Source organism: Mustelus asterias, chromosome 10, assembly GCF_964213995.1.
Source record: "Mustelus asterias chromosome 10, sMusAst1.hap1.1, whole genome shotgun sequence".
Classification (NCBI taxonomy): domain Eukaryota; kingdom Metazoa; phylum Chordata; class Chondrichthyes; order Carcharhiniformes; family Triakidae; genus Mustelus; species Mustelus asterias.
The window spans coordinates 122,147,532-122,165,657 of record NC_135810.1 but is presented as its reverse complement, the minus strand read 5'-3'; the positions used below and the strand labels follow the sequence as shown (position 1 = coordinate 122,165,657).

Below are 18,126 nucleotides of genomic sequence, written 5' to 3'. Positions count from 1 at the left end.
TGAGTTTGGATCATCCTCCTCCAACGTGCTAATACCATCATTAATTAAGAGTCGCCCTCCGCCTTTTCCTAACTTCCTGTCCTTCCTACATGTCGCAAACCCTTCAATATTGAGGTCCCAATCTCTTTCATTCTGGCCATGTTCCTGTAATGGCTATCATAATGTCATAGAAGTTAACGGCATGGAAACAGGCCCTTTGGCCCAACTTGTCCATGCCACTAAGCTAGTCCCAATTGCCCGCATTTGGCCTGTACCCCTCTATACCCATCTTATCCATGTAACTGTCTAACTGCTTTTTAGCAGACAAAATTGTACCCGCCTCTACTACTGTCTCTGGCAGCTCATTTCTGACACTTACCACCCTCTGTGTGGAAAAAACTGCTCCTCTGGACCCTTTTGTATTTCTCCCCTCTTACCTTAAACCTATGTCCTTTACCTTTGGGAAAAGATATTGACGATCTAGCTGATCTATGCCCCCTCATTATTTTATAAACCTCTATAAGATCACCCCTAAATCTCCTATGCTCCAGTTTGTACTTATTTCTACTTGCGTTATCAATGCAATCTCTATTGTTTCAAATACTGCCTTCAGTTTCATCCTTTTATTATTTTTGTAGCGTCTAGTCCTATCTGCTGATTTACTGTTTTAAATTTGTACACTCTGTCCCTACCTGTCACGTTCTATTCATTATTTCCCACATTAGTATCTTTCTCTCTTGCCCTGTCCACTAGTATCCAGGAGTTCTCGCATGCTGCAGCCATGACACATCACCTGTCCTGCTACTAATTTATTTTCTTTTATATATGTATTAATCTTACTTCAATTACTGTTATTTTAAATCTTAGAAATAGAGTAGATCATAACAATTTACTGAATATTCACCAAACAGCTTGCTGCTTCTCCTAAAATAGAGCAGGATGAGAGGTCACACGGCACCAGGTTGTAGTCCAATAGGTTTATTTGAAATCACGAGCTTGCGGTGAAGTCACTTCACCTGACGAAGGACCTTGGGATTTCAAATAAGACTGTTGGACTATAACCTAGTGTCGTGTGACCTCTCATCTTGTCCACCCCAGTCCAACACCAGCACCTCTACAGCATGGCCTCCATAAAATAGAGGAAGAACCAATTCCTGTAGAGGGAAAAAGTTAGAAAAAGCAAAGAAGTACCTCCTTTCACTCACTGATCTTCTTCAGCTCACCAAACTCTCTCGCCATTGCAGTTGCACTGAGACTGTCTGAATTTATTCGTTCTGAACAAAGGAACTAACTGAGTAGCAAGTAACAGTTCAAGCTAGCTTCCTTAATTATTATTTCAGCTGCTTTTAATTAAACATGCCTTGCATGAACCTAACTTCTCCATCACAATTCCTGGCTATGTCCTGTCCAACCAGCAGGATACACTCAATAGACGTGGCAGCACAGTGATATACAATGAGGAAGGAGTAGCCTTGCGAGTTCTCGTTATTGATGCCGAACCCCATGAAGTCCCATGGCATCAGGCCAAACATGAGCAAGCAAACCTCCTGCTGATTGCCACCTACTACCCGCCCTGAGCTGATGAATCAGTGCTCTTCCATGTTGAGCACTACTTGAAAGAAGCACTGGAAGGTAGCAAGGGCTAAGGATGTACTCCCAATGGGGGACATCAATGCCCATCACCAAACGTGGCTTGATGGGCATTGATGTCTCCCAATGAGAGTACATGGACTGAGCCAGTCAAGTCCTGAAGGACATGTATGTCAGACAGTGCCTTCAGTATGTGAGAACCAACGAGAGGGAAAAACCTACTTGACCTCGCCCTCACCATTCCACTTGTTGCAAATGCGTCTATTCTATGACAGTATTGACCAGAATGACCACTGCACAGGCCTTGTGGAGACTCCATCTTCACATTGAGGATATCCTCCATTGTGTTGTATGGTGCTATCGCTGTGCTGCATGGGATAGATTTAGAGGATAATATCAGAGCAGAACACAAAGCTGAAGTATTTGCAGCTGTCGTCAGCCAGAAGTGCCGAAGTGGACAATACATCTCCTGAGGTCGATATCAAGAAATAACTGAAGGCACAGGATACAACTGTTTACTGGACTTTAACATTAACCCAGCAGTAGCACTGAAGCTATGTGCTCCAAAACTGGAAAACTAGATTTCTAAAAAAATTCACTTGAGGGATGTGAGCTTCGTTGGCTAATTCAGCATTCATTGTCCATTCCTAAGAGGAGGTGGTGGGAGCAGGAACGATAGCGGCATTTAAGGGGCAACTAGACAAATACATGAATAGGATGGGAATGGAAGGATACGGACTCCATAAGTGCATATGGTTTTAGTTTAGGCAGGCATCATGGTTGGCACAGGCTTGGCGTGCTGAAGGGCCTGTTCCTGTGCTGTACTGTTCTTCGTTCTAATTGCCCTTGAGAAGGTAGTGGTGAGCTGCCTTCTTGAACTGTGGTATAGGTACACCCACCGTGCTGTTTGAGGGGGAGTTTCAGGAATTTGACCCAGCGCCAATGAAAGAATGGGGATATAGTTCTCAAGTGAGGATAATGAGTGACGTGGAGGGGAATTCTAGGTTGTGGTATTTCAATGTATCTCCAGCCCTTCTAGATGGTAGTGGTCATGGGTTTATGCCCCCATCAAGCTCTTCCAGTACAGCTGCAATGTTGGGATCTGCCTGACAATGTGGAAAATTGCCCACGTTTGTCCTGTCGACAAAAGGGAGGACAAATTCCATCCAGCCAATTACCTTTCCATCAATCAATCCTCAGCAAACTGATGGAAGGTATCATCGACAGCACTTACTCAGCAATAACCTGCTCACTGACGCTCAGTTTGGCTTCTGCCAGCATAATTCAGCTCCTGACCTTTCTACAGTCTTGGGTCAAAGAGCTGAATTTCAGATGTGACTGCCTTCAACATCAAGGCAGCATTTAACTGAGTGTGGCATCAGCCGCTCTAGCAAAATTGAAATTGATGAGAATAGGGGAAGGCTCTCCATTGGTTGGAGTCACACCTAGCACAAAGGAACATGGTTGCAGTTGTTGGAGACCAAACGCTTCAATCCTAAGGCATCGTTGTAGAGTAGTGTCCTAAGCTGAAACATTTTCAGCTGCTTCATCAGTGACCTTGCTTCATCAGAAGGTCAGAAGTAGGGATGTTGACTGGTTATTGCATAGTGTTCAGCACCATTTATCAACCTTCAGGTACAGAAGCAGTCCATGTTCACATGCAGCAAAACCTGGACAACATTCTAGCTTGGGCAGATAATGGCAAGTAACGTTCGCAACACTAAATGACCATCTCCAATTGAGGGAATCTAATCATTCCCCTTTATCATTCAACAGCATTCCCATCACATAAGCCTCTTCCATCAATGGCCTTGGGAGAGTGGGAAAAGAAACCTCCCACTATCTGATTTGAATGCGACAATTGTAACTGTCTTCAAGAAGGGAGATAAATCATGCTGTGGAAGCTAGTGAGGTATTTTCCACATCCTTATCAGGGAAAAAATCCTGACTTGCATTCTCCTGAATTGCCTACTTCCTATGGCTGAGGACAGTGTGGCTTTAGACCTGAGGAATCTTCCACATTGCTCTTTGTTGCCAGACAAATCCAAGAAAAATGTTGAGGCCAATACTGGGAGCTCTTCATTCAACTTGACAAAAACATTTGACTCAGTGAATCACTAGGCTTTGTATATTGTGCTCCAGAGATTTGGATCACCAAGAAACTTATTCACAATCCTGCAGTTGGCTTCATGATATGACTGTAACTGTCTTGAGTGGGAGATCTGAAACAGACATCTTCAGAATGTGAATCGGGATCAAGCAAGGTTGTGACAGCCCCCGTAATATTTACAGTCTACCTGACTGTGGCTGTTCACCTCATCAAAGATCAGCTGGCTTCTGGTATCTGTATTAAATACCGTCTACATGAAAACTCCTTGGGGCTGCACAGTGGTTAGCACTGCTGCCTCACAGCGCCAGGGACCCGGGTTCGATTCCCGGCTTGGGTCACTGTCTGTGTGGAGTTTGCACATTCTCCCCGTGTCTGCGTGGGTTTCGTCCGTGTGCTCCGTTTTCCTCCCACAGTCCAAAGATGTGCAAGCTAGGTAGATTGGATATGCTAAATTCTCCCTCAGTGTACCCGAACAGGTGCCGGAGTGTGGGGACTAGGGGATTTTCACAGTAACTTCATTGCAGTGTTAATGTAAGCCTACTTGTGACTATTAAATAAACTTTCAACCAATGTGCCAAACTGAACGGACCACCTTAAAGTACGTGATCTACAGTTTGCTGATGACTCTGATGTTGTTGCCCACTCCACCAGATTTGCAAGCCATTCTCTATCTTTCATGCAAAAAACTTGGCCTGACCTTGAGTGTTGACAAAACACAACTTGTCTATCAACCCACATCCAGTCAGCCAAATATTTCATCTCCCATTTATGTTGGCGGAGAGAATCTGGAATATGTTGAGCACGTCCCATATCTCTGGCAGCAGGAGTGTAATGGAATATTTCCCTGGATGAGTGTACCTCCATCAACACTCGAGACGCTTGATATCATCCAGCATCAAACAGCCTACTTAATGAGCAATTAATCCACCACCTTAAACATTCACTCCCTTCATGAGTGATTCAGTGCCAGCAGTATGTACCATAAGCAAGATGCACTGCAGCAAATTGCTAAACTTCCTTCAACAGTACTTTCTAAACCCATGACATCTGCCACCTGGAAGGACAAGGGCAGCAACTGCAGGGCGGGTACCACCACCAGCACCCACAAGTTCCCCTTCAAGCCACACAACATTCTGACTTGGAACTATATCGCTGTTCCTTCACCGTTGCTGGGTAAACTACCTGAAACTAACAGTATTGTAGGTGTGCCACACCAGACAGACTTCTGTGACTCAAGAAGCCGGCACATCAACACATCACAAGGGAAATTAGGGATGGGCAATAAATGCTGGCCCAGCCAGTGGCACTCACATCCCGTGTAAGAGAAAGAAAAATCTCAGAGTACCATAAACTGACAAGAATGGGAGTATAATTAATTGCACAGGAAATTGAATTGAATCTCCTCCTGCCTGTCCTACCAGTCATGATGTGGAGATGCCGGCGTTGGACTGGGGTAAACACCAGGTTAAAGTCCAACAGGTTTATTTGGTAGCAAAATGCACCAGCTTTCGGAGCGCTGCCCCCTCGTCAGGTGAGTGGGAATTCTATTCACAAACAGGGCATATAAAGACACAAACTCAATTTACAAAATAATGATTGGAATGCGAGTCTTTACAGGTAATCAAGTCTTAAAGGTACAGACAATGTGAATGGAGAGAGCGTTAAGCACAGGTTAAAGAGATGTGTATTGTCTCCAGACAGGACAGTTAGTGAGATTTTGCAAGTCCAGGCAAGTCGTGGGGGGTTACAGATAGTGTGACATGAACCCAAGATCCCGGTTGAGGCCGTCCTCATGTGTGCGGAACTTGGCTATCAGTCTCTGCTCAGCGACTCTGCGCTGTCGTGTGTCGTGAAGGCCGCCTTGGAGAACGCTTACCCGAAGATCAGAGGCCGAATGCCCGTGACCGCTGAAGTGTTCCCCAACAGGAAGAGAACACTCTTGCCTGGTGATTGTCGAGCGGTGTGCATTCATCCGTTGTCGTAGCGTCCCCAATGTACCATGCCTCGGGACATCCTTTCCTGCAGCGTATCAGGTAGATAACGATGGCTGAGTTGCAAGAGTATGTACCGTGTTCCTGGTGGATGGTGTTCTCACGTGAGATGATGGCATCCGTGTCGATGATCCGGCACGTCTTGCAGAGGTTGCTGTGGCAGGGTTGTGTGGTATCGTGGTCACTGTTCTCCTGAAGGCTGGGTCGTTTGCTGCGGATAATGGTCTGTTTGAGGTTGTGTGGTTGTTTGAAGGCAAGAAGTGGGGGTGTGGGGATGGCCTTGGCGAGATGTTCGTCTTCACCAATGACATGTTGAAGGCTCCGGAGAAGATGTCGTAGCTTTTCCACTCCGGGAAATACTGGATGACGAAGGGTACTCTGTCCACCGTGTCCCGTGTTTGTCTTCTGAGGAGGTCGGTGCGGTTTTCCGCTGTGGCGCGTCGGAACTGTCGATCGATGAGTCGAGCGCCATATCCCGCTCTTATGAGGGCATCTTTCAGCGTCTGGAGGTGTCTGTTGCGATCCCCCTCATCTGAGCAGATCCTGTGTATACGGAGGGCTTGTCCGTAGGGGATGGTTTTTTTAACGTGTTTAGGGTGGAAGCTGGAGAAGTGGAGCATCGTGAGGTTATCCGTGGGCTTGCGGTCACAATGGATGCCTCGGCACTCTACACCAGCATGGCATTGCTGCAACTGCCTCCGTACTCAACGCCGACAACTGCCAGTTTCCAAATGCAATTTTACAACTCATCCGCTTCATCCTGGACCACAATGTCTTCACCTTCAACAACCAGTTCTTCATCCAGACACACGGAACAGCCAAAGATGTGCGGGTTGGGTTGATTGGCCAGGTTAAAAATTGCCCCTTAGAGTCCTGAGATGCGTAGGTTAGAGGGATTAGCGGGTAAATATGTGGGGGTAGGGCCTGGGTGGGATTGTGGTCGGTGCAGACTCGATGGGCCAAATGGCCTCCTTCTGCACTGGAGGGTTTCTATGATTTCTATGATGGGGACCAAATTCGCACCTCAAATCTGCCAACATCTTCATGCACATCTTCAGGTTCAAACAAGACCTTTTCACCGCACAGGACCTTCAACCGATGCTATATACTAGATACATCGATGACATTTTCTTCCGTTGGACTCATGGTGAACAATCACTGAAGCAACTATATGATGACATCAACAAGTTCCATCCCACCATCAGACTCACCATGGACTACTCTCTGGAATCGGTTGCATTCTTGGACACACGCATCTCCATTAAGGACGGTCACCTCAGCACTTCACTGTACCGCAAGCCCACGGATAACCTCACGATGCTCCACTTCTCCAGCTTCCACCCTAAACACGTTAAAGAAGCCCTCCGTATACACAGGATCTGCTCAGATGAGGAGGATCGCAACAGACACCTCCAGACGCTGAAAGATGCCCTCATAAGAGCGGGATATGGCGCTCGACTCATCGATTGACAGTTCCGACGCGCCACAGCGAAAAACCGCACCGACCTCCTCGGAAGACAAACACGGGCCACGGTGGACAGAGTACCCTTCGTCGTCCAGTACTTCCCCGGAGCAGAGAAGCTACGACATCTTCTCCGGAGCCTTCAACATGTCATTGATGAAGACGAACATCTCGCCAAGGCCATCCCCACACCCCCACTTCTTGCCTTCAAACAACTGCACAACCTCAAACAGTCCATTGTCCGCAGCAAACTACCCAGCCTTCAGGAGAACAGTGACCATGACACCACACAACCCTGCTACAGCAACCTCTGCGAGACGTGCCGGATCATTGACACGGATGCCATCATCTCACGTGAGAACACCATCCACCAGGTACACGGCACATACTCTTGCAACTTGGCCAACATTGTCTACCTGATATGCCGCAGGAAAGGATGTCCCGAGGCATGGTACATTGGGGAGACCATGCAGACGCTACGACAACGGATGAATGCACACCGCTCGACAATCACCAGGCAAGAGTGTTCTCTTCCTGTGGGGGAACACTTCAGTGGTCACGGGCATTCAGCCTCTGATCTTCGGGTAAGCGTTCTCCAAGGCGGCCTTCACGACACACGACAGCGCAGAGTCGCTGAGCAGAGACTGATAGCCAAGTTCCGCACACATGAGGACGGCCTCAACCGGGATCTTGGGTTCATGTCACACTATCTGTAACCCCCACGACTTGCCTGGACTTGCAAAATCTCACTAACTGTCCTGTCTGGAGGCAATACACATCTCTTTATCCTGTGCTTAACGCTCTCTCCACTCACATTGTCTGTATCTTTAAGACTTCATTACCTGTAAAGACTCGCATTCCAATCATTATTTTGTAAATTGAGTTTGTGTCTTTATATGCCCTGTTTGTGAACAGAACTCCCACTCACCTGACGAGGGGGCAGCGCTCCGAAAGTTAGTGGATTTTGCTACCAAATAAACCTGTTGGACTTTAACCTGGTGTTGTGAGACTTCTTACAGTGTCCTACCAGTACAGGGAAGTAATGTTGTCTCAACTGCTGATTTTGGGTGAATGCGACAGAGAGTGGGATGGAACCTTGTGCTTCTCAGTTCTGTGTGAGGCATTGGTGTTACCGGTTGAGCCACAAATGTAGATTAAGGTTATCTATTCCCTGCCTTTTGCCAGTTTTCTCCTTTGCTGATTGAATTTTTGGCTCTTTCGCTCCAGGTACACTTCCATGTGCGCTGACCAATTTGCTCAAGGTGCCTATTTCATGCGTAAACACCCGTCATGCAACCATAGGGGAGAGGTGCCCAACAGCTTAACCCCAGTCTGTCCTTTCCTGACATGACCCATCCTTGCCAGCTGGGGCTCACTAGATCAGAAACAATGTCGGATTTGATTTTCCTTTTGTTCTGGACGCAAAGGGAAATTCCAACCTCAGCCGCTGCCATGGCTGAGATTAACCACCCTGGCATAGATTGGGTATTTGAAACAAATACTTTTCTGTTCTGCACAGTTCATTAAGTGAGCCATCAGAGAGAGGGGGTTTCCATCGAGCAACCTTTACACATTTTACTTTTGTCCCTTCTCGTTTTAACAAGAATTAGAGCCCAAATGCTATAAATAAAAATGATCATGAAGCCACAAGATTGTTGTAGAAAGCCAACCATTTCACTGATGTGTCCTTTTAAGGATGGCCACCTGCTGTCTTTAATGGTTCTGGCCCGTATGTGACTCTGGACCTATTGCCCCCTCAAGTGGTCTATCAAACCATTCTGCTGTGGCAACAAGGGATAGGCAATATATTTCAAACTTGCCAGTAACACACAAATCCCAAGAATAGATACTTAAAAAAAAGTGCTTTGCTTGAAGTGGATGATTCAGTGGGTGCCATCAACCCTCCCACACCCCATTGTAAAGACTCAAATTGTGTGTCAGCTTAAGTGGGTATTGACAGACTTCTCAGGAACGGAGGAGGAAGGTTCTATTGCATCCTGCCCAGTCTCAGTCCTTTACGCACACATGCACACAATGTTTTTAACCCAGCCCTTCTTCTCTCCTGCTCTTTACAGCTGCTGGGGTTAGTTTTATCATCACTATTGGTGTCAGGATTGGTGAATGCTCCACAGACTTGGGACCATCTAATTATGGAGATACGGTACTAACAGTGTCCTTTCTCTTTCAGTATCTCTGTGAATGCCAATTTGATGACAATTTGAAATTCAAGAATGTGCTGAATGAAGAGGAGCCAGATGCTATGCGCATCCATCCAATTGGGCGTGATAAAGATGGTCTAATGTACTGGTACCAATTGGACCAAGAGTTCAATGTGCGATTGTACACAGAAGAACAAGATGATCAAGATGGCACTTCATGGAGGCTCATTGTGAGGTATGGTGAGGATGGGAGAGTGAATTTTCTGTTGCATTTCTGGCAGTTAGTTTACTCTTTTGGGGGAATTCTGGGATTCTCAGTATTAAAAGGGGATGGGTGGATTATAACTCCACCTTAGGAAGTGGTAATGTGCAGGGAGAAAGAAAAACTGGGAGTTTGAACAAATACAATCTGCCTGGGATGTGTGGTTCAAAGAGATGAAGAAAGGGCAGGCAGAGCACCTGAAATTTAAAATCAATTTAATTCTCTAGATCTGAATATTGCTGGCAAGACTGGCCCATCTCAAGTTGACTTTGAGAAGATGATGTTCCTTCTGCTGCCTTGCAGAAGTGCTGAAAAATTTCTCTAAGATTTCTATAGACAAAGTATGGGCCACTATGAGTACACTGCGATTAAATTTTACAATTAAAATTGTTCAGGGAGACATTCTGTTCCTTGCCATTCTGTATAGGAACAAGGAAGAGGCCATTTAGCCCTCTGAATCTGTTCTGCCAACCATAGCTGATCTGTAACCCAATGCCACATCTCTGACTTTTCCCATAAGCCTCAAAGATTTTAGATTTTTAGAATCTGCAGCCTCTGACCTGCATTTGTAGCCACAGTATTTATATGGCTCGTCCAGTTGAGTTTCTGGTCAATGGTAACCCCCAGATGTCGATATTGGGGCATTCAGCAATGGCAATACTGCTGAATTGTCAAGGAAGGTGGTTAGATTTTCTTGTGTTAGAGATGGTCATTTCCTGGTATTTGTGTGGCATGAATATTACTTGCCGCTTATCAGCCCAAGCCTGAATGTTGTCCAGGTCTTGCTCCATATCAACATGAACTGCTTCAGTACCCAAATGGTGTTGAACATTGTGCAATCATCAGCGAACATCTGCACTTCTAACCTTATTCATATAGCACCTTTAAACTTCCTAATGCACTTCACAGGAGTGTTATTAAACAAAATTGGACATTGAGCTACATACTGAGATATTGGGGCAGGTGATCAAAAGTTTGGTCAGAAAAATAAGTTTTAAGGAGCATCTTAAAGTAGAAGAACTTTGTTGAAGTAAGTGGCAGTGTGGGGTTACAATGTTCATAACATCTAGGCAGCTGAAGGCACAGCCAGCAATTGTGTAGCAATTAAGATGGGAATGTGAAGGGGTGCAAGGTATCGAAGGAATATCTGGCTGGAAGAAGTTACAGAGATGAGGAGGTGCAACACCATGGAGGGATTTGTAAACAAGCAGGAGAATTCTAAAATTAAAGCATTGCCAAACTGAGGGTCAGACACTAAAGGGAAAATAAGTGATTGCAAACTTCCCCCAGTTGCTGCCTGGGATGAAGGAGTTGTCTTTACGATGAAAGTTTGGGCAGGATGGGCAGTACCATTGGAGTTTAGAAGAACAAGGAGCGAGTTTATTGAAACATAAGATGCTGCAAGGACGGGACGGTTGCTAAAAGGATGGTTTTGGAAGGGACTTGAACTAAGGGATACGGTACCGAAATAAGGGTTCTCCATTCTAAGATGTAGATGAGGAGAATTTCTTTCTGAAGGTGATGAGTCTGTGGAATTCCTTTCCCCAGAGAGCAGTGGAAACAGGATTATTGAATATTTTTAAGAGTTAGATTCTTGACTGACAAGGGAGTCAAACGGTTTAGGGGTAGTGAGGTAGATAGAAGCCATTATCAGATCAGTCATGGTCTTACCAAATGATGGAGCAGGCTCGAGCTGCCAGATGGCTCATTCTGTGCCTAATTCACATGGATTCATTTGGATGAAGTAGTTGGAATTCAGGCACCAGAGTCTGGATGGGTTCAAGGTTATAGAGGTCATGCCGCCTTCTTTGGCAGTCCCTCAGGGTCGAGGATGCCTTGCTTTTACTCTGAAGAGATGGGTTCAGTGGTGGCTGAATAGTCCAATCCTCAAGCCGCAGGCTCTGCCACAGGTTTGGCAGGTAGTGTTTGATGATGTGGGTGGGAAGATGCTCTGGATTCTGTGCTCTCTCTCCGCAGCTTAATCTTGGCTTCTGCACGCTCCAATTGGTGACGCTTGAAGTGATTGGCGCCTTCACGAATGCTTCATCTCCAATTTGTGCATTCTAAGACAAGTGATTACCACACGTTGAAGGGGATGTTGCGTTTATTTAGGGAGGCTTTCAGAGTGTCCTTGTAGCGTTCCCTCTGCCCTCCTAGTGATCGCTTGTCTTGATTGAGGTCATGCCAAGAAAGAATTGGAACAACAAAGTCCAGAGGGTCAGATGGTGCACTAGTAATCCAGAGGCCTCAGATAATGCTCTGGGGACATGGGCTCAAATCCCAACATGGCAGCTGGTGAAATTTAAATTCAATTAATAAATCTGGAATATGAAACTAGTCTCAGTAATGGGAGCCATGACAGCTGTTGTCTGTGTTGTCAAAACCCATCTGGTTCACTAATATCCTTTAAGGAATGAAATCTGCCATCCTTACCTGATCTGGCCTACATTTGACTCCAGAGCCACAGCAATGTAGTTGAATCTCAACTGCCCCTCTGAAATGGCTGAGCAAGACACTCGGTTTCAAGGGCAATTAGGGATAAGAAACAAAAGCTGGCCGCATCCCATGAAAGAATGCTAAAAGGAAGCAAAGGTGAGATTGACCTCCAAGCCTCAGTTTTATCCAGGTCTTGCTGCCTGTAAGCACATGCTGCCTCATTATCTGAAGAACTGTGGATGGAGCTCGGTGGTGCAATCATCAGCAAACAGACTGTGTCACAACCTCCTGATCGAATCGAGAGACCACTAGAGAAAGATTGGGTCTGTTTCTTTAAGAGTTTCTGAATGCCTATCAGATTGCTGAATCCAATATGGTCATGGCATGTGTCTGTGATTTCTTTTAACCAGGGACCGTAATGAATTGGCTGAAACACTGCAACTGCTGAAAGCTCAGATAGATCCAGCATTATTAGGCAAGTTTATCCAGGAAGATGGCTCCTCTCATACTAGCCCGACACCTGAAGATGAAGAGAATAAGAAAGAACTTGAACACTTGGAAGGTAACTTTTCTCTACTACAAGTCTTGACTCAGGGCCCCAAGATGTATCTAAGTGTCACCTCGAGTGATCATTCACGTCTGTGCTCATACCTATTGTCAGTATCTATAGGAGGGAAGGTGAGCCAGCGCTGATGAACCTGATACTTGCATCCCATGCACAACATTTCCAATAGGCTAGAGTCATAGAATCATAGAGAAAAAAGGTTCATGAGAAAACTATTAGGAACAGAAACCTTGACCTGTGTCATTGGCAAAAATTAAGTATCTTTATTTTACCATTCCACCTGATCCCAATTTTTGATGGTTTGACTCTGCTTCTCATCATATTCCCACTCAGTCCCAATTAATTCTGGTGTGCGCTGTGTCTTAAGTCTCATTTCCTTTATACATAGAAACATAAAAGCTAGAAGCAGGATTAGGCCATCTGGCCCTTCAAACCTGCTTCGCTAGTCATCTTGATCATGGCTGATCAATGAATTCAATATCCTGATCCGCCCTTCTTCCCATATCCCTTGATTCCTTCAGCCCCAAGAGCTATATCTAATTTCTTCTTGAAATCAGACAATGTTTTAGCATCAACTACATTCTGTGGTAGTGAATTCCACATTCACCACCCTTTGGGTGAAGAAATTTCTCCTCGCCTCGGGTTTACCCCTTATCCTCAAACTATGACCCCTAGTTCTGGACTCCCCCACCATTGGGAACATTCTTTCTGAACCTATCCTGTTAGAATTTTATAAGTTTCTATGAGATCCCACTCTTCTAAACTCCAGTGAATATAATCCTAACGAACTTAGTCTCTCCCCATGTGACAGACATGCCATCCCAGGAATCAGCCTGGTAAACCTTCGCTGTACTCCCTCTATAGCAAAGACATCCTTCCTCAGATAAGGACACCAAAATTGCACATAATACTCCAGGTGTGGCCTCACCAATGCCCTATATAATTGCAGCAAAACACCCCTGTCCCTATACTCCAATCCTCACGCTTTGAAGGCCAACATACCATTTGCCTTCTTTACTGCCTGCTGTACCTGTGCGCTTACTTTCAGTGATTGATGCATGAGGACTCCAAGGCTTTGTTGAGTATCCACCTCTCCCAATTTTGTCTGCAGACTGTGTGTGGGTCTGTTTTCATAGAAACCCTACAGTGCAGAAGGAGGCCATTCGGCCCATCGAGTCTGCACCGACCATAATCCCACCCAGGCCCTACCCCCACATATTTACCTGCTAATCCCTCTAACCTACGCATTTTAGGATTCTATGGGGCAATTTTTAACCTGGCCAATCAACCTAACCCGCACATCCTTGGACTGTGGGAGGAAACCGGAGCACCCGGAGGAAACCCACGCAGACACGAGGAGAATGTGCAAACTCCACACAGACAGTGACCCGAGCCGGGAATCGAACCCGGGACCCTGGAGCTGTGAAGCACCAGTGCTAACCACTGCGCTACCGTGCCGTTTTGTCTTTCAGTTAAGCCAAGTCCTCTTCTAGTTCAAATGGGTGTTAGTCATTCTGTGACATTACTTGAAGAGGAGAGTGCTGAAGTGAATATGTCAGCATTCCCTTCCTCAACCAAAAGCATCATAAACTAGATTAGCTTATCTTCTCTTATTGCTATTTAAGTCTTTCTTGCTGTTTGACCATTTCCACAAATTATTTGTTGGATGTGTAGCATTTTTGAGACATTTCTGAGATATGTGTTGAGGAGTTTTACGAATGCACGCTTTGATTAAACATCTTTTTCAAAACTTTTGAACAGAGGAAATAAAAGTGGACAAGACAATAGAAGGAAAGCAGAAGAAACCTGAAAAGACCACAGAGTCAAATCCAGCATCTCCACCCACAACTATCTCTCCAAAAGATGAGGAAAAAGTACAGACAGTCAAGAAAGAGCAAAATGAAGATGTCTCAAAGGGAGGGCAGACCATTAAGATGGAGCAACCCGCATTAGAAAATATCGATGAGAAAGGCAAAGGTACGAGACTGACCAAAGAGAACAACCTGGAGAAAATTAATAAGTTAACTGAAGGGAAAAACACAACTACAAAAGTAGAAGTGGTCAGACTGAAAGGCTCAGGTGATTCCAAAAGTTGTATTGATAAGTTGCCAGCTGAAGATCGTGAAAAACTGGGAATTTGCATCAAGGTGGAATCTCCTGACGATGTCAAAGAGAAATCTTCAGAAGAGCTCGAAAGGGCCTTGAAAACCGTCAAGCAGGCAAAACTCCCCATGAAAAAGCGTGAAATTAAATTGACTGAGGATTATGACAGTTCAGTAAAGGGGCCACTCAGCAAATCCATGACCCCCATCAAAGAGCCATTGAAAGAAGAACCAAAAGCAGAAGTTGAGACAGTAAAGCAGGCACCTGAGGAGCAGGCGGAGGGGAAGCAACTGGTGAACGGCGAGATAGCAGCTGGACCTCAGGTGAACAACCACAAAACTGAAGGGGGACATACGGAGGCTACTGCTTCAGAGAAGGCTGAGCAGAAGAAGAAGAAGAATCAGGAGCCTGAGCGTGCACATCCAACTAAAGAGGAGGAAAATGGCATTGACAGGTCAGGCAGGCAGGACTCTGATTTGTCGGTGAGCCTTAATCAGGAGAACCATGCAAGCGGAAATCAAGTTGAGGTAAACCAGAACTGCACAACAAAGGAGAAAACTGCAGACCAGAATTTCCCAGAACTTGAGAAGCCAACTGAGGAAATCAGGTCACAATGTGAGGACGAAGAGGATTCTTCGAAGAGCTCCCTTGGCACCAAGCTGTCTGACACGGCAACGCCCGGCACCAAGCTGTCTGACACGGCAACGCCCGGCACCAAGCTGTCTGACACGGCAACGCCCGGCACCAAGCTGTCTGACACGGCAACGCCCGGCACCAAGCTGTCTGACACGGCAACGCCCGGCACCAAGCTGTCTGACACGGCAACGCCCGGCACCAAGCTGTCTGACACGGCAACGCCCGGCACCAAGCTGTCTGACACGGCAACGCCCGGCACCAAGCTGTCTGACACGGCAACGCCCGGCACCAAGCTGTCTGACACGGCAACGCCCGGCACCAAGCTGTCTGACACGGCAACGCCCGGCACCAAGCTGTCGGACACGGCAACGCCCGGCGTCAAGCTGTCGGACACGGCAACGCCCGGCGCCAAGCTGTCGGACACGGCAACGCCCGGCGCCGAGCTGTCGGACACGGCAACGCCCGGCGCCGAGCTGTCGGACACGGCAACGCCCGGCGCCGAGCTGTCGGACACGGCAACGCCCGGCGCCGAGCTGTCGGACACGGCAACGCCCGGCACCAAACTGTCTGACACGGCAACGCCCGGCACGCAACAGGCAAGTTTCGCCAAAGTGGAGGAGGAATGTCCAGAGAAAGTGCCTGTGAGGAGAACAAGAGCATCCTTGAGGCAACAGATGCTGGAGAAGCCTTCGGAAGGGGAAGCTCCCCAGAAAGTTGAGCAGGTGGAAGAGAAACAAGAATCCGAGCCTAATGGGGCAAGGTGCTTAAGGAGGTCGTTGAGAATATCCAAACCCACGGCAAAAGTGACTGAAAGCCAGGAGAAGAAAGCGAGCAAAAGAGAAGAGGAGTCAGCACCTCTGAGTCCGGATAGGGATGAGAACCAGAAAAAGATGGAGAAGGATTCCAAAGGAGCAAAGGTACGGCGATTTGACTGTTTTAAAATCCAAACCAAAGTTTGTTGTGGGTGTGCTGGCACGGTTGGATTGTCCTCGTGAAGGTGGTGGTGAACCAACACCGTGAGAACAACTGAGTGTCTCGCTTGGCCTTTTCAGAGGGGCAGATAAGAGTCAACCATATTGCTGGAGTTACTTGTAAGCCAGACAGAGAGTATGGATAGCAAATTCCCTTCCCTGAAATGAATCAGATTTTTAATCAGATCAGGTTTTTAATGACGATCAGTAATTTTATGCTCACCATTGCTAACTTTTAAATTCCAGAGTTTATATAATTGATTAAATTTAAATTTCCCAGTGGATGCTTTGGGATTTGAACTTGTTTCCAAAGCATGAGTCCAGGCCTCTGGGTTACTACGTCAGTAACACAACTACTATCAACTGTACCATCCTATGCATTGAGGTAAAATAAATGAGCAACACTTGATAGAAAATGCAAGTCCTGCTAAACAGAATTTGTAATGAGGTTTACCGTATTGCCAAACCTGCCTCGTTCTTCCCCAAGAAAGATTTTAACTGGATCATTATAGTCAGGAAAGGTTTGAGCACAATTTACGTGATTCGTAAAAGCTTACAGCACAGACAAGGCCATTTGGCCTATCATGTCTATGCCAGTTCTGTGCTGGAACTGTTCATGTCAAGTTCTGGTGTTGTGTATCTTCTCCATAGTCCTTTATCCCCCTCTTCAAATAGTTGTCCATTGTCCCTTAATGTGCAGTGATCTCTGCTTTCACTGTTCCCTCTGTCAAAACATTCCATGCTCCCAAGAATTATTTTAGTTTAAGAAAGAAAGATTCTGCTGACTTACTGGGTGAGCGGACTGTGTAGAATGGGTGCTAAAAGGTCAGAGGCTTGATCCTTGCTGACCTCACTGAATTTTGCCGTGGTGGTTACCCTACAATCTACGATTTTGGTCTGATGCCCCTGGAATTAGGAAGAGGGTGAGGTAGAGGTGATCCACCAGAGGTCCCCCTGATAATTGCTGGAAAAGTGTTGGGAAGATTAATCTTCGGCACTTTGGGCTCTCGACTGATGCATGAAAAGCTGGAAATGTGAAATGAGAGACCAAAGATCATCTTGGTGAAAGGACATGAGAAAGATACATGTGGGAAATAGGAGGGGGAATAAAATGGAAAGTAGATCAAAGCTATGGATGAAGATGTCAAGAACGCAAGAAATAAGAGTGGGCCATTCAGCCCCTTGATCCTGCTTCCCATTCAGTAAAATCCTGGCTGATCTGATTATGACTTTAATGTCATTTTCTTGCCTGCCCCCCTAACCCTTAGCTCCTTTATCCATAAAAATCTATCAAACGCAATTTTGAATGTATTCAGTAGCCTGACCACAACTGTTCTCTGGCGAAGAGAATTCCACAGATTAACCACCCTCAAAGATGAGGAGCAATTTTTTCTCGGTATTAAATTACCCCTATTTCTTAAACTATGTCCATTAATTCCAGCCTCCACCACAAGAGCAAACAGTTCTGCTCCCCTCACCTAAGGAAAGATATATTAACATTGGAGGCAGTCCAGAGAAGGTTCAAAGAACAAAAAAAATTACAGCACGGGAACAGGCCCATCGGCCCTCCAAGGCTGCACTGATAATGCTCCCTGTCTGTGACCAGTGGTGTTCCGCAGGGCTCTGTACTGGGACCTCTGCTATTTGTGATATATATATATAAATGATTTGGAAGAAGGTGTAACTGGTGTAATCAGCAAGTTTGCGGATGACACGAAGATGGCTGGAATTGCGGATAGCGAAGAGCATTGTCGGGCAATACAGCAGGATATAGATAGGCTGGAAAATTGGGCGGAGAGGTGGCAGATGGAGTTTAATCTGGATAAATGCGAAGTGATGCATTTTGGAAGAAATAATGTAGG

The 18,126-nt window shown here is 46.1% G+C and overlaps 1 protein-coding gene across 4 annotated transcripts in view; it reads left to right on the top strand.

The window, feature by feature from the left end:
• Positions 1-18,126, top strand: part of rsf1a (remodeling and spacing factor 1a) — a 97,351-nt gene that overhangs the window by 52,700 nt on the left and 26,525 nt on the right. For all 4 annotated transcript variants that reach the window (XM_078222651.1, XM_078222650.1, XM_078222649.1 and 1 more), the window contains exons 4-6: positions 9,321-9,526; positions 12,400-12,551; positions 14,316-16,210. In XM_078222651.1, coding sequence (XP_078078777.1) covers positions 9,321-9,526; positions 12,400-12,551; positions 14,316-16,210 — 2,253 coding nt within the window. The remainder of the gene's footprint in view (positions 1-9,320; positions 9,527-12,399; positions 12,552-14,315; positions 16,211-18,126) is intronic.